We start from the raw sequence: 16140 nt of genomic DNA on the forward strand, positions 1-16140 counted from the left end.
CTAAATTGTTTAGAATCAGAACAAATTTGTAATTGGTTTCCATTCCATTCAACAGTGAAAATACTATCCAGTTGCTTTTCAGTGATCTGGGTTAGATTCCTAAAGACCATTGCATGGTGATCTATCATTGAATATGGAAAATTGTTCGGAGAAACTTCCAATTTTCCATAGCCGTTTTACGCCCCTCCACCATCCCCCCCCCCCCTCCCCAAGTCACTTGCACATTGATACTGTACTAATATGATTATGATCTTTGGGAAGCCTCAATTTAATTGTAGTTATGGAAAAGGTCATTGCAGTGATCCTCATGTATATGCTACTGGCTATCCTGTTCCCAAGCAAGACATGAATAACTCAAGCTGTTACCTTCAGTAAATGCATTCCATCACAAGAACTGTTCAATAATGAATCCATTATTAGACTCCTAAAGGGGAGCCAGCCTTTTTTTAAATTCCTGGTGAGTGGAAAGTCCACTTGCTATCATGTTCAATTGTATCTCCATGCTAGGCCAACCAGTAGTTACAACACTACAGTTCTGGGTTCTGAAAATATGGTGAATCCCATTCATAACTGTTGTTCATACTTAAGACTCCCTGGAGGAATTTCCCAGTCTCAGTGAGGTTACTTCGGAGGGGTGGATCCTGTGCCATTGCTCTCAATTGTTGCAGGGAATGGAGAAGCGAAGAGGAGCATTGATGAGACTTTGTAGGTGTCAAGGCTGGAGAGTCCCAGCCAGCAGCCACCCAATGTCGCTTTTGCCAGGAGAGGAAGAGACGTCACTGCAGCTAATTTAATACTTCATCAGGCCATTAGTTCAAGATGATGAGTGGTCCAAGTTAAAACAATGGAGTTTATTTAAGATAAACATTGCTGGAGATTAATCATTCTCTCTCTCTCTTTACTGTCATGCAGTAATGATACTTTTGTACAAAATCAAATCAAAAGAATCAGTTACTTTTTGTCCTGCACTTGTAGTTGTATGGAGTTTGTGCAGAGTAGAATATGCATCTATTTTTGTCAAACTGGATTTTGGAAAGTTTAAGGTTTATACAGAATGGATGCCAACGATCACATCAAAGTAATATTGCGTGTTCAACTCCGTATCATCCATAATCCTCAATTCAACTTGATTTAAAATGGTTTCCAAATCTATTCCACCTCCAAGTCCAATCTCCGTCCTCTCAGGCTGAGGTTTGCTAGATTTGCTGATATCTCAAAATGTTTTTTAAAAGCTATTAATATTAGAATGATTTTTTATATTTCCCCTCCTCAGGTCACCTTCATGCTTCTGGACCAGAACAACCGGGAACATTTAATTGATGCCTTTCGTCCAGATGTTAATTCCTCCTCATTTCAAAGGCCAGTGAATGAGATGAATATTGCCAGTGGCTGTCCTATGTTTTTCCTGTTGTCCAAATTTGACTCTCCTAAACAGGTCTATGTGAAAGATGACACCTTGTTCATTAAATGCATTATAGACACTACCACTTAACTGGGAGGAGGGGTGGGATCCTGCAAAAATTCCTCAATACGTAGATAATGTAGAACGCATTGACAGAATATTTCCCGATATGTCCATTCACTCGTCCAGACCAAACTGTTGCTCTGCAGTGCTCCTCGTAAGATCTTCATGGTCATTTCCAAAGGCAAGTAGTACAATCACACGTGATTTTGTGTGTCTGTGTATAAATATATAATAACCAATCTTCCATGAGTTCACTCACTGGGTGAGGAAGAGTTTGAACTGTGTGTATGGGTTGGTAGGTCATGGTGGAGGCCAGTGCCAAGGCTTATGTTGAAGAAGGGTGCTGGATGGAGGTTTCACGTGTGTGTAGAGTAGGATTGAATATTGAGTAGGGGAGGGTTTTTTTAAAACAAAATAAAAATAAATAAATGTCAGAGGACACAAATTTAAGATAATTGGTAAAAAAAAGCAAAAGGGACGATGAGAAAAAAGGTTTTTAAGCAGTGAGTTATGATCAGGAATGCATTGCCTAGAATAGTAGTATGCATAGTAACTTGTAACGGAAAATAGTTAAACAGGAAAAATTTGCAGGGCTCAGGCGACAGAGCAGGGGAGTGGGACTAATTGGATAGCTCTTTCAAAGAGCTGGCACAGACACGATGGGCCAAATGGCCACCTCCAGTGCTGTATAATTCTGTAGTTTGCATTATCACTGCTTTATTTTATGCTTCTGGAAAATGTCTATCTGAAATGGCAAATACCACAGTACACTTTTTTGCTTTTGAAAAAAAATAGCAAATATAGAAAAATATCCACATGGGCGAGCTGCACAATCTATCCTGATTTTATAAGCAACCTCTTGTTAATGGTACGCTAGAATCTCAAAACATTTCCTTCAACTTTGGGGATTAGAAATCAAGATAATTGGATTCCAAAATCATACATCTGTAAGGGTTGCGTGTTTTCAGTGGTGCTGGAATGGAAAACTTATAGTTCACATTACAGGTTCTTGCTGTTTTTAGTTTGAATGTGAAGATTGTTGGAATCTGGGAGACGTCCTCGATTTGATTGTCTTCGAGCACTGGCTGATATCTGCTCCTGCCATTTTAATTTGTCCCTCAGTGAATGCACACTATCTGGTCCTAAGCCTGCTATATCTATTGGCTGTGATCACTGGTTCACCAAGGCCATTTCTGTAAATGGCACGACTTGAGAGAAATAATGCTTTAAAGAAATGTCCATTTATTGCAATAAGGAAATGAAGGTAGATTTAAAAATGAATCGCAGATAAAGAAAATACCTACCCACTTAAGTTTAATGAAACTTGCATTACTCTACATTAATCTAGCAAATATTTATAAGACTTTACCTCAGTATTTTAATCAATAGAAGTTATTTGGTGGAAATTTTTTGGTGCTTTTCACACACACAAGTCAGTTTCAATTCATTGGCATCGTGGAATTTTTTTATGTTTTGGTATGGACCATGGTGAACATGAGTCCACAATACAATGTATCATTTTGATTTAGTTCCCTAGTTTATGGGAATTGCAAAGTAAATGTAGAAAGTAACACATTGAGGGTTCTAAGAACATAAGAAATAGGACCAGGAATAGGCCATACGGCCCTTTGAGCCTGCTCTGCCATTCAATAAGATCATAGCTCAACTCCACTTTGCCATCCTATCCCTATCCAAACACCTAGCAATCTCAGTCTTGAATATATTCCAAAGATTTACAATCCTCTGAGTAAAGAAATTTCTCCTCATCTCAGTCTTACATGACTGACCTCGCCAATTCTTTTTTATATATACAAGATGACAATTGAGAAGCAATCAGAAACTTGTTCAACAAAGTCAGATAATGGTCAGAGTTTGGAGCTACATTGTGACAGTTGACAAAGGGATTTGTAATGTTAAATGTTGACAAAGTTTGACCAATAATTGTGGCAATGGGACTTAAGATTTAGGGATAGGAAATTTGCGCAGGTGTAAGTCTGTTATATTTATTTGACACTATTGAAGCTGTATTTTGCTCCTCAATATCTTTTGATTTTGTTTACGCTAAATGTTTAGTTTTTAACATTGCGAAAAATTGTTTTTAAAAATGAGACCAGATTTTCCATAATAGTAATGTGATGGCATTGCAATTCTGTAGTAGTTGGTCGGAATTTTGTTCGGAGTGGCGCTTGTTTTTTTAATTAAAGAGATTTGTTACAGGAAGAACAGTTCTGCCTACCGAGCAGAACTCGTCAGTCAGTACCAACAATCTTTTTTTATTCGTTCATGGAACATGGGCATCACAGGCAAGGCTGGCATTTATTTCCCATCTATAATTGTCCTTGAGAAGATGGTGGTGAGCCACTGCCTTGAACCGCTGCAGTCCGTGCAGTGAAGGTACTCCCACAGTCCTGTTCGGGAGGGAGTTCCAGGATTTTGACCCAGCGGTGATGAAGGATCAGCAACACATTTCCAAGTCAGGATGATGTGTAACTTGGAGGTGGTGGTGTTCCCATGCGCCTGCTGTCCTTGTTCTTTTAGGTGGTAGAGCTTGTGGGTTTGGGAAGTGCTATCGAAGAAGCCTTGGCAAGTTGCTGCAGTGCATCTTGTAGATGGTACACACTGCAGCCACGGTACGCCGGTTTAAGGTGGTGGAAAGCATGCGATTTTAAGTTGTGGCATACAACTATATAGGCTCACAACACAGTATAATTGGATTCACAGTAGGCTTACCTAAGTTTAACTAGCAGCACAGCTAAAAAGGAGGATGGGGTGTTTAAAACTGCCCAGAAATCTCCCATTCATTCTCCAGCTAATTCAATTGTAGTTGGATCCTTAAACTTAACTTTTTTTTTTTGTCCTGGCTGCCGCTACCTCCACGAGGTGCAGGATGGGCAATGTACTGAATCTAGATGTATAGTTTACATAGGAACATAGGAACAGGAGTCGGCCAATCAACCCCGCAAGCCTGTTCCACCATTCAATGAGATCATGGCAAATCCATACCTCAATTCCAGTTACCAGTCTGAGACCATGTCTAAACACGTAACATATTATAAACCTAACATTTCTTTGTGTTTGTAATACTGCAGCATCAATCGCGCAAGGTTGCTAATCTTCATTGTCATTACGTACATAGTTTCTATAAAACATTCCACCTTGAGATTCAGTATAGCGAACAGCGGTAACTATATTTGATCGGAATCTACCCACTGGAATAATGCCAACTGTACCTCTACTTGATTTTTGTTTCTGTGCTTGAATGAGCTGCAACTGACTGCATTCCTTCTGAACATGCGAACTCCATAGTTAAGCACACTTCCTGAATCCCCATAGACTTTGCACAAATGAATATATGTAATTGTTTCCCGAAACAAACTTCACCTCGTCTGGTCCATATTGTAGAAGAGGTGACAAAAGCTAAGCTTCCTATCCCTACTGCGTTTAATACTTTTCTTGATTACCCTGTGTATGCTGTAAATATCTGAAAATGCATATTTAAAATGGAAGGCAAACCATTTTAGCAGCAGTAGGATAAAGCATATGTGCACTCACCAGTTCCTCTGTGAAGCGGTGTGTAAGAACATAAGAACATAAGAATTAGGAACAGGAATAGGCCATCTAGCCCCTCAAGCCTGCTCCGCCATTCAACAAGATCATGGCTGATCTGGCCGTGGACTCAGCTCCACTTACCGCCCTCTCCCCATGACTCTTAATTCCCTTATTGGTTAAAAATCTATCTATCTGTGACTTGAATACATTCAATGAGCTAGCCTCAACTGCTTCCTTGGGCAGAGAATTCCACAGATTCACAACCCTCTGGGAGAAGAAATTCCTTCTCAACTCGGTTTTAAATTGACTCCCCCGTATTTTGAGGCTGTGCCCCCTAGTTCTAGTCTCCCCGACCAGTGGAAACAACCTCTCCGCCTCTATCTTGGACACAAGTTAAAAGCAAGTCAAACTGGTTATAAATATAGTACAGATGTGTCTCGAGCTTAACTCTGGGTGCTTTATGAAATGACCCTGCAGTTAGCATTTTTAAATTGATGGTGAATACCACTTATACATTCTTGCTAACCTACTGTAAGAGGGACCTCTAGTGTGCATTCAAGGAAATGCATTTATGCACGGGAGTATATTTTGCTGCTATTAATAAATTAGCGTATTTGAACATTGCATGTCTGTCGTAACAATAGGTACATAGTCTAAAATGAAACTTTCTACTCTGGGTCCAGATGTAAATTTGAGAGTGAATACTTAACAGCAAAAATAGTTTATTTTATGCTAATAGTTTGCGGAATTTCCACACAGTCAAACTATCGGATGATATCACTTAAGTTTTGTACTAGTTAAGCATTTTGGTGTATTTCTACTAAGTTGTGTGTATATATAGCATTATTAAATATAAAAGCAAAAAGGTGATCAATCTTTAGAAGACCAGTTTCTCTGTTTCATTCTCGGGATGTGGGCGTTGCTCGCATTTATTGCCCATCCCTAGTTGTCCTAAGAAGATGGTGGGCCACCTTCTTGAACTGCTGAAGTCTGTGTAGTGAAGGTGCTCTCACAATATTGTTAGGTTGGGAGTTCCAGGATAGCAGTTTGATGCAACTGAGTGACTTGCTAGGTCACTTTGGAGGGCCGTTAAGAGTCATCCACTTCAGTGTGGGAGGAGAGACACATATAGGCCGGATGGCAAGTTTATTTCCCTAAAGGGTTTTTACAACAATCTGACAGCTTCATGGTCAATGCTACAGTTTCATTTGCAGATTTTAAAACTGAATTCCAATTCTCAGGCTGGGAACTCTCAATCTCTGGATTATTAATCCAGACCTCTGAATTACTAGTCCAGTAACATAACTACTACACTACCATACCCATCCTCTGACTCTGGTGCACGATCCCTCCTCATCCTTCTCGACCTGTCTATAGCTATTGGACACGGTTGACCACAACATCCTCCTCCAATACCATCGTCCCACTGAGTGGGACTACCCTTGCCAGGTTCCACTCCCGCCTATCCAGAGAGTCTCCTACAATGGTTTCTCTTCCAGCCTCACCACATTCCCTCTGGGGTCCCGCAAGGATTTGACCTGGTTCCCCTCTAACTTCTTGTCTAGATGCTGCCCCTCAGTGACATCATCCGAGAACACATCGGGTTCCACAGGTACACTGATGACACCCAGCTCCAATCACCACCACCTCCCGCGACCCCTCCACAGCCATTGTGTTGTCTGATTACACTTCTGTGAAGCATCTTGAATGTTTTTCTATATAAAAGGCGCTATAGAAATGTAAGTTCTTGTGCCTTTGGGGGAAAAAATATGTCATTTTGTAAATGCTCAACTTTTATTGTATTGGAGATGAATATGCTTTTTGTTCGGCTTTTCATACTGGCTTATATTAGGAGATACTTTGAAATATGCCATCGTTCATATTTTGATTGAGATTTATGGGATGTATTTTAAATGTACTTTTTTGTACATGTGCTAATAATAGAAGAATTGTTATTAGTAGCGCTAGCCTTGCTTTAACACTAGCCATTGAATAATGTGAGAATGCCAAGAGCTCCTATTATTGAAAAATAACTGAAATAGTTGCAGAGTTCAGATGTATACACTTTCCTGTTCCCTGGCCTCCTCTCCTGAGGGAAGTGACTTATGCTCAGATGCTAATCCATGGACATCGGTAATCCCTTGTACCTTGCTAAAGTGGCCACTCTTAACGGTGAGGCTATTCAACTGTTGGGGCATCGCATCACAGCCTGTTTCTTAATGTGATAATGTGTTTAAAATATGGAATAGTAATCTTTGGTCTGTTTCAATTTTGAATATTAAATCAATAAACACATTTAATAACTTGGTGTTTCTTAATTCTCATATGTTAATCAACTGTCTGTGTGGAATTGGAAGATTCTGTGTTGGTTCCAAATTCATGCAGTCTTCATTGTTCCAGCTATTCATAATGATGCTGCATTTCTGCTGCAACCTCCTGCCTCCCCCCAGTATTCAGTGTAATAAAACTGCTGATGTAATCCTAAAAGCATTTGAGTTGGTGGAAATATGAAGCCTTTCACAAATTAGTGTTTTTCCGATTGTTACCTGTCCAATTTTAAAAGCAAACGAGAGATTTATGATCCAATTCTTGGCATTCCAGATACGTTTTCTTGGTCCCAGGCTACAGGCTTTGCTTTCACAGGCAAACTCGAGCCTGCAATGAGGCATGACCTTGTGTGCGAAGCAATCTGGGATGGTGGCTCACGGGGCCAACAATTAATCTTTCTACTGTTGAGGTGCGCACCATAAATAATAAATTACACCATTACGCTGGGCAAAAGGTGACAGAGCGGACTCCACTGAAAAGCCATTAACATTAAAAAAAAAAGATGTGCTTATTTGTACTGCAAAAATGGCCAACAGGCTCCACCCCTTATTTCTGATTGTCCCCTTGGAGGATGAGCCACACCCTGAAGTTTCACAATGTGTCACCTGGATCCAACCATCCCAAGGTCTCACTGACTTTGCAAATTATAACTCAATCCAGTTTGACTTTCTGAAGCGACAGAGGACAGAGCTCCCCAGAAGACAGCAAATGAACTGCCTTACCCCACCCAGTCCAAGTGCCTGCCTCCCCCAGCCAAAGCGCCTTACCCCAATCCAAGTGCATGCCTCCCCCAGCCAAAGTCCCGTACCCAAGCGTAAGTGCATCCCCCTGATGGGGCATTGTGTACAGATTGTTAACAGGTTTATTGGGTATGAAGACAATAGTGACAGTGACAGTGTCATGACTTCTGGATATCATCCACCCCAACAATGTCCCTTGTAGGGGGTTGAAAGAAGGTGATCTGTCTTTCCTGAGTTCCCTCCGACCTCCCCCTCCCCCCAGCCCCTCTCACTCTCTCTCCCCCCCTGCCCCCCCTCTCTCGCGCCCCCTCTCTCGCTTCTCTCTTGCGCCCTCTCTCTCTCTCCCCCCCTCCCCCCCCAGCCTCTCTCTCTCTCTCTCTCTCTCTTCCACTCCCGCCCCCACCTCTTCTTTGAAAAAGTGCAATGGAACCATTTACACCTACCTGAACAAGTAGATGGAGCCTTGTCTTAATGTCTCATACAATGCAGCACACCCTCATTACTGCACTGTAGTGTCAGTCTGGATTATAGTATTGGAGTGGGGGCTTGAACATAAAAACCCGCTTCTTACTCGGACGAGAGTGTTACTAATTGTGCTGGTATGGGTAGAGGGGAGGCAATCATGGTGCATGAGGGATGCCTATTATTTGAAAAATGACAAAAGGCCTTACAAGGTAGGTAATTTTACTTTGTCATTCATGCAACCCTCAAACACAGTAGGATCCATACCAAAATAGTAGTTAGCAGGAAAGAGTACCCAGCTGAGACACTGCCACTGCCAAAACTTCATTTGCCAAATCTCAGTGTTGGCCAAGTTAAAAAATAATGTCTGGTAAGTGTGTTAGGGATACTCCATATAGCTGGTTACAGACGTTGTTAATGGAAATTAACTAAGAGGAGCGCAGAAAGTAATTGTAGAACAAATAGAATTGTCACAGTTATTGGACATTTACTGACTTAATGGTAATAATGGAGCATACAGCAGCAGCCATTTCCTTCGCCATTTCAGTCGTTACCCAAAGTCTCCTTTCCACATGACACAAATAACTCAGGACTGTCTGGTTAAGCAAACATAAAAACAAACCTCATCCAATTGATGGAAAGGCAGATAAAAGGTAGGTACAACAGTCTCCGGACCCAAATGAAATATTGAGACCACCTTTTAGAGGAAACTGGGTACGTCCAAGAACTACTCTATCCTCAAAATCCAATAGATCTGATCTACAAATAAAATACTAATACAAAAGCAAAGTACTGCGGATGCTGGATCTGAAATTAAAACAAAATGCTGGAAATCCCAGCGGGTCAGGCAGCATCTGTGGAGAGAAAAACGGAGTTAACATTTCGGGTCTGTGACCCTTCGTCAGAACTGGCGAATGTTCGAAAAGAACATATTCTTAAGAAGCACTGACTGAAGCGGGGTGGGGGGGGTAGGAAAGAAAGAACAAAAGGGAAGATCTGTGATAGGGTGGAAGGCAGGAGAGATTAGAGAGACAAAAGGGATGATGGGCCGAATTGAAATGGTAATGGCTGGAGTTAGAAAAAGGTTAGTCTAGATATGGTGTGAATGGCAGAATAATAACCAGAGACAAAGAGGGGAAAAAACCATAAGTGAGCGAGAGGGAGGGGAGGGAGCCAAAATTAGGCAGAGGTTATGCTCTGAAATTGTTGAACTTGATGTCGAGTCCTGAAGGCTATAAAGTACCTAAACGAAAGATGAGGTGATCTTCCTTGAGCTTGCGTTGAGCTTCATTGGAACAGTGTAGGAGTCCGAGGACGGAGATATCACAGTGGGAGTGGAGCGGAAAATTAAAGTGACCGGCGACCGAAAGCCGGAGTCACACTTACGGACTGAACGGAAGTGTTCCGCAAAGCGGTCACCCAATCTGCGCTTGGTCTCTCCAATGTAGAGGAGACCACATCGTGAGCAGTGAATACAGTATACTAAATTGAAAGAAGTAAATCGCTGTTAGAACTGGAAGGAGTATTTGGGGCTCTGGATAGTGTGGAGGAGAAGATAAAAGGGCAGGTGTTGCATCTGCTGTGCTTGCACAGGACGGCACCGTGGGGAAGGGGAGGGGCTGCTGGGGGTGACTGTGGAATGGACCAGGGTGTCGTGGAGGGAGCAGTCCCTTTGGAATATTGGGAGGGGAGGGGAAGATGTGATTGGTGGTGGGATCACACTGGAGATGGCAGAGGATGATCCGAATAAAATACTAATCCTGTGACAAACTACTAACAATAAGGGAATGGTAGCATGGTGGTAATGTTACTGCACTAGTAATCCGGTGGCCTGGACTAATAATCTGAGGACAAGAGTTCAAACTCTACCATGGCAGCTGAGGAATTTGAATTCAGTTAAATAAATGGGGAATAAGCTAGTATCAGTAATGGTGACCATGTAACTGCCGGATTGTCGTTAAAACCCAACTAGGGTCCTTTAGGGAAGGAAATCTGCCATCCTTATCTGGTCTGGCCTATATGTTACTCCAGGCCCACAGCAATGTGGTTGACTCTTAACTACCCTCTGAAATGGCCTTACACGTCACTCCAGGGCAATTAGGGATGGGCAATAAATGCTGGCCTTTCCAGCAATGCCCACATCCCATGAAAGTAAAAAACATCAAATCACCTATCCGAAGAGGTTAGAACAGAAGGTCCATCAGCTATTGAGGACAACATTAATGTCCCAGTTTGGCACAAGTCCTCTATAGCTTGAGTAAATTGATTAAAGGCTGTGATGACAGTTACATGTACTCTATTCCCAAACCTGGATCACTTGTCATAATAAGCCTGGTTAGTGAAAATTTCCCAGAACGTTAAGTAGATAAAAGTACTGACACATCAAAGAACAACTCATTTGACACGAAGCACTTTGGGATGATCTGAGGACGTGAGAAGGTAAGTTAAAAAGAACTGAGATATTGCTTAAGCCCAGGGTCTTTATTCAGAGCAGGAGCATGGGTTTGGTGGGAGGAAATGTGGATCCAATAATATCTGGTCAAAAAAAACAAAGTTGTAAATGACATTTAATATTTGCCTGGCTTACTTTTTAAAACAGAACCTTCTGATAGGTCATGGTACATCAGTCATTGAAAGTAGGCATGCAGGTACAACAGGCAGTAAAGAAAGCCTTCATAGCGAGAGGATTTGAGTGTAGGAGCAGGGAGGGGCTGCTGGGGATGACCAGTTGTACAGGCCCTTGGTGAGACCACACCTCGAGTATTGTGTGCAGTTTTGGTCTCCTAATCTGAGGAAGGACATTCTTGCTATTGAGGGAGTGCAGTGAAGATTCACCAGACTGATTCCCAGGATGGCAGGACTGACATGTGAAGAAAGACTGAATCGACTAGGCTTATATTCACTGGAATTTAGAAGAATGAGAGGGGATCTCATAGAAACATCTAAAATTCTGACAGGATTGGACAGGTCAGATGCAGGAAGAATGTTGGGGAAGTCCAGAACCAGGGGTTCACAGTCTAAGGCTAAGCCATCTAGGACCAAGATGAGGAGAAACTTTTTCACCCAGAGAATTGTGAACCTATGAAATTCTCTACCACAGCAAGTTGTTGAGTCCAGTTCATTGGATATATTCAAGAGGGAGTTAGATATGGCCCTTACGGCTAAAGGGATCAGGGGGTATGAAGAGAAGGCAGAAGTCGGGTACTGAAGTTGCATGATCAGCCATGATCATATTGAATGGTGGTGCAGGCTCGAAGGGCCGAATGGCCTGCTCCTGCACCTATTTTCTATGTTTCTATGATAAAATGGAATGGATTGACATGGGTTACACAATATAAATTGCCCACATCTCTGTTATTCCACTGTGACGCTCCTGAGTTATGCAGTCCGAGTCATTCAGTTTATTTTGTTTAAATATCATGTTTTTTCTATGGTTCTATGCATTACAGTGCCTATGTGCAGTCTCAAATGGGGCTGGTTGCATTGCAGCAGTTTGAAGTTATTTTCGCTGTGAAGTTCTAGGTTGGGTTGGGAAAGTGGCCTTTGCTTTGCATTGAGCCCCCAATTTCAAATTATTTTGATTTCCTTCTGGAGTTTAAAAGGCTCTTTCACAAGATATTTTCCAGATCCATCTTTTAAATTCTGACTTTAAATTTGTTGCTATTGACTTGGCTGAAGTTCATATATATTCAATACAAATGTTTGAAAATAAATCATTTACATCAATTTCTGAGTTGATCTATATTTATTCTGTCAAACCCATAGAACAGTGAGTCACAACTGAACTTTAACAACACCCCAAATCCTAGTGTTCCTACAGTTTTACATAGGATTACACAGGATATGCGGCACAGAAACAGCTCATTCAGCCCAACCAGTCCATGATGGCATTTATGCTCCACTCGAGCCTCCTCCCATCTTTCCTCATCTAACTCTATCCACATAACCCTCCATTCCCTTCTCCCTCATATGCTTGTCTAGCCTTCCCTTCCCTTAAATACATCAAGTTGAGGATAACATGCACACATTGAGGCTTGTAGACTCTGTACATAATTATAATTTGTCATGGCTTGTACTTGCAGCACATTTCTATCAGCTTTCATCTAAACACCAGATTTTCCATTGGAAGATCCTCAACAACTTGCACTTACAAAACTCCTTTAATGCAGCAAAATGTCACAAGAAAGAAAATCAAGACATTGAGCAGGAATTGGGAAGAGTTACAGAAGTTAACCAAAGGCAAAGTGAAAGAGCTAAGTGTTGAGGTGAGCAGAGATGAAGACAGAGGGGTTTAGGGAGAGAATTCCAAACCACAGGGCTTTGAAGGGTGAATTATCAGCCACTGACGATGGATCTCGGGGAAGGGGAACACATGGTAGTCCTTTGGAGAGCAAAGCACGTGAGCTGGGATGTAGGATTTGATGAGGTTGAGAGGAAGGGTAGAGCAAGGCCATGGAAAGGTTTTCAGATAAGGATGAGGATCCTGGAATCAATCCTATGGGGGATGGGGCACCAGTAGTGTTCGCGGGACAGGAATCATGCATCAGTTTTTCTTATTCTTGGGATGTGGGCGATACTGGCAAGGTAATATTTGTTGCCCATCCCTAGATCCCCTGTGGAACTAGATTCACGTGGAGGCCAGACCAGGTAGGGTTGCCAGGTTCCTTTCCTTGAAGAACATTAGTGAACCAGTTGGGGGTTTATGACAATCGGGCAATTTTCATGGTCATTTCCTGCTGCTAGCCCACAAATTACCAGATTTTTTACAATTCAGTTTCACAACTTGCCATGGTGGGACTTTGACCTCATGACATCTGAGTGGAACTAAGTACAGAAATGGATGCAGTTTGTGGAATTCTGAACGAGTTGGATGCTACTCAGGAAAGCGGGAAGGAGAGCATTCAAGAAATCAAGCCCAAAGGTGACAATGGCATAAATGATTGTTTCATCAGCAGTGGACATAAGGTAGGGACAGAAATGAGTAATATTGCAGAAGGGAAAATGGGCAATCTTAGTGACAGTCGACGTGTGTTTGAAGCTCAGGGTTAAACAGGTCACTGAGTCAGTGGCATACTATCAAGTTTTAACCTGAGCAGGCATCTCGGGACGGAGATTCAATCATGTCCTAGGATGTGAACAAGATAAAGAAAGTCTTACACTTATATAGCACCTTTCACACCCACTGGACATCTCAAGGTGCTTTACAGCCAATGAAGTACTTTTGGAGTGAGGTAAAGCTGCCTGTGCTCAGCATACATCTGGAAGATGACTCCAATGGTTTCAGAAGTTGTCTCCAAGGACAGTATGTATAGAAAGGGTCTTGGGGCATGCTGGAGGTAACCAGGCAGGCATGAGAGGAGAAATCTTTATGTAAGTTGCGCTGAATGTGTACTAGACAGATCGGAATGTAACTATCAAAGAGCGGTGCATGGATTTATGAAAGGGAAATCATGCTTGACAAATCTTCTAGAGTTTTTTGAGGATGTAACTAGTAGAGTGGACAAGGGAGAACCAGTGGATGTGGTGTATTTGGACTTTCAAAAGGCTTTTGACAAAGTCCCACACAAGAATTTAGTGTGCAAAATTAAGGCACATGGTATTGGGGGTAATGTATTGACGTGGCGTGGATAGAGAACTGGTTGGCAGACAGGAAGCAGAGAGTCGGGATAAACGGGTCCTTTTCAGAATGGCAGGCAGTCACTAGTGGGATGCTGCAGGGTTCGGTGCTGGGACCCCAGCTATTTACAATATACATTAATGATTTAGATGAAGGAATTGAAGGTAATATCTCCAAGTTTGCAGATGACACTAAGCTGGGTGGCAGTATGAGCTGTGAGGAGGATGCTAGGCGGCTGCAGGGGGACTTGGACAGGTTAGGTGAGTGGGCAAATACATGGCAGATGCAGTATAATATGGATAAATGTGAGGTTATCCACTTTGGTGGCAAAAACAGGAAGGCAGATTATTATCTGAATTACCCCCATTCCATGTGCCTTAATTTTGCACACTAATCTCTTGTGTGGGACCTTGTCAAAAGCCTTTTGAAAGTCCAAATACACCACATCCACTGGCTCTCCCTTGTCCACTCTACTAGTTACATCCTCAAAAAACTCGAGAAGATTTGTCAAGCATGATTTCCCTTTCATAAATCCATGCACCGCTCTTTGACAGTTACATTCCGATCTGTCGAGAACACATTCAGCGCAACTTACATAAAGATTTCTCCTCTCATGCCTGCCTGGTTACCTCCAGCATGCTCCAAGACCCTTTCTATACATACTGTCCTTGGAGACAATTTCTGAAACCATTGGGGTCATCTTCTAGATGTATGCTGAGCACAGCCAGCTTTGCCTCACTGCAACGAGACCTGGGTGTCATGGTACATCAGCCATTGAAGGTTGGCATGCAGGTACAGCAGGCGGTGAAGAAAGCAAATGGCAAGCTGGCCTTCATAGCAAGGGGATTTGTGTATAGGAGCAGGGAGGTCTTACTGCAGTTGTACAGGGCTTTGGTGAGACCACACCTTGAGTATTGTGTGCAGTTTTGGTCTCCTAATCTGAGGAAGGACGTTCTTGCTGTTGAGGGAGTCCAGCGAAGGTTCACCAGACTGATTCCCGGGATGTCAGGACTGACATATGAGGAAAGACTGGATCAGCTAGGCTTATACTCACTGGAATTTAGAAGAATGAGAGAGAATCTCAGAAACTTATAACATTTTGACGAGACTGGACAGATTAGATGCAGGAAGAATGTTCCTGATGTTGGGGAAGTCCAGAACCAGGGGTCACAGTCTAAAGATAAGGGCTAAGCCATATAGGACCGAGATGAGGAGAAACTTTTTCACCTGGAGAGTTTTGAACCTGTGGAATTCTCTGCCACAGAAAGTTATTGAATCCAGTTCATTGAACATATTCAAAAGGAAGTTAGATGTGGCCCTTATGGCTAAAGGGATCAGCGGGTATGGAGAGAAGGCAGGGGTGGGGTACTGAGATGAATGTTCAGCCATGATCATATTGAATGTCGGTGCAGGCTCGAAGGGCCGAATGGCCTACTCTTGCACCTATTTTCTATGTTTCTAGGTGGAACACGGCAGATGAGGATGGAGGGGTGGGGGGTCAGCCACATTGAAAGCTGTTTAGCTTTTTCTCCTTACATATAGTCTGTCCACCAACCAGGAGAATCTAATCCTTATTCTAACAAGCGACCAGTGCTTAAAATAATCTTTTAGCTTCTAGGCGGCGCTCCACACATGTTTATGCCTTTTCCCCTGTACTCCTACTCCACATGAACTCATTATTATGCAGTAGAAATATATCAGTGACCTGATCTGGTGAAATAATTTCAAAGGGAGAAAGTAAAGTATGGATGTTATCTTAAAAGCCCAAAACAGTGTGTTTAAATTACATTACACAACTTGATCAAATTAAACTGGTTTGATTTTCTGGCCTGAATTTGTTTGGTCTCCAATTAGGATGAACTAAATTGAGAATATATCTCATGTACTTATATTTAAGAAAGCACTTTGTAAGAATTTAATAGGCCAATTATTTTTTCAGGTACAATATGTCTTATTCTGGTTTCTTACAAAGTAATACA

At 42.2% G+C, this 16140-nt stretch overlaps 1 protein-coding gene across 3 annotated transcripts in view; it reads left to right on the forward strand.

Moving 5' to 3' along the window:
* Positions 1–7330, forward strand: part of traf1 (TNF receptor-associated factor 1) — a 47427-nt gene extending 40097 nt beyond the window's left edge. For all 3 annotated transcript variants that reach the window (XM_070862595.1, XM_070862597.1, XM_070862596.1), the window contains exon 11: positions 1274–7330. In XM_070862595.1, the coding sequence (XP_070718696.1) occupies positions 1274–1492 (219 nt within the window). In that variant the 3' untranslated portion in view covers positions 1493–7330. The remainder of the gene's footprint in view (positions 1–1273) is intronic.
* Positions 7331–16140: the final 8810 nt, after the last annotated feature.

This window comes from Pristiophorus japonicus, chromosome 20 (assembly GCF_044704955.1).
Source record: "Pristiophorus japonicus isolate sPriJap1 chromosome 20, sPriJap1.hap1, whole genome shotgun sequence".
Lineage (NCBI taxonomy): Eukaryota > Metazoa > Chordata > Chondrichthyes > Pristiophoridae > Pristiophorus > Pristiophorus japonicus.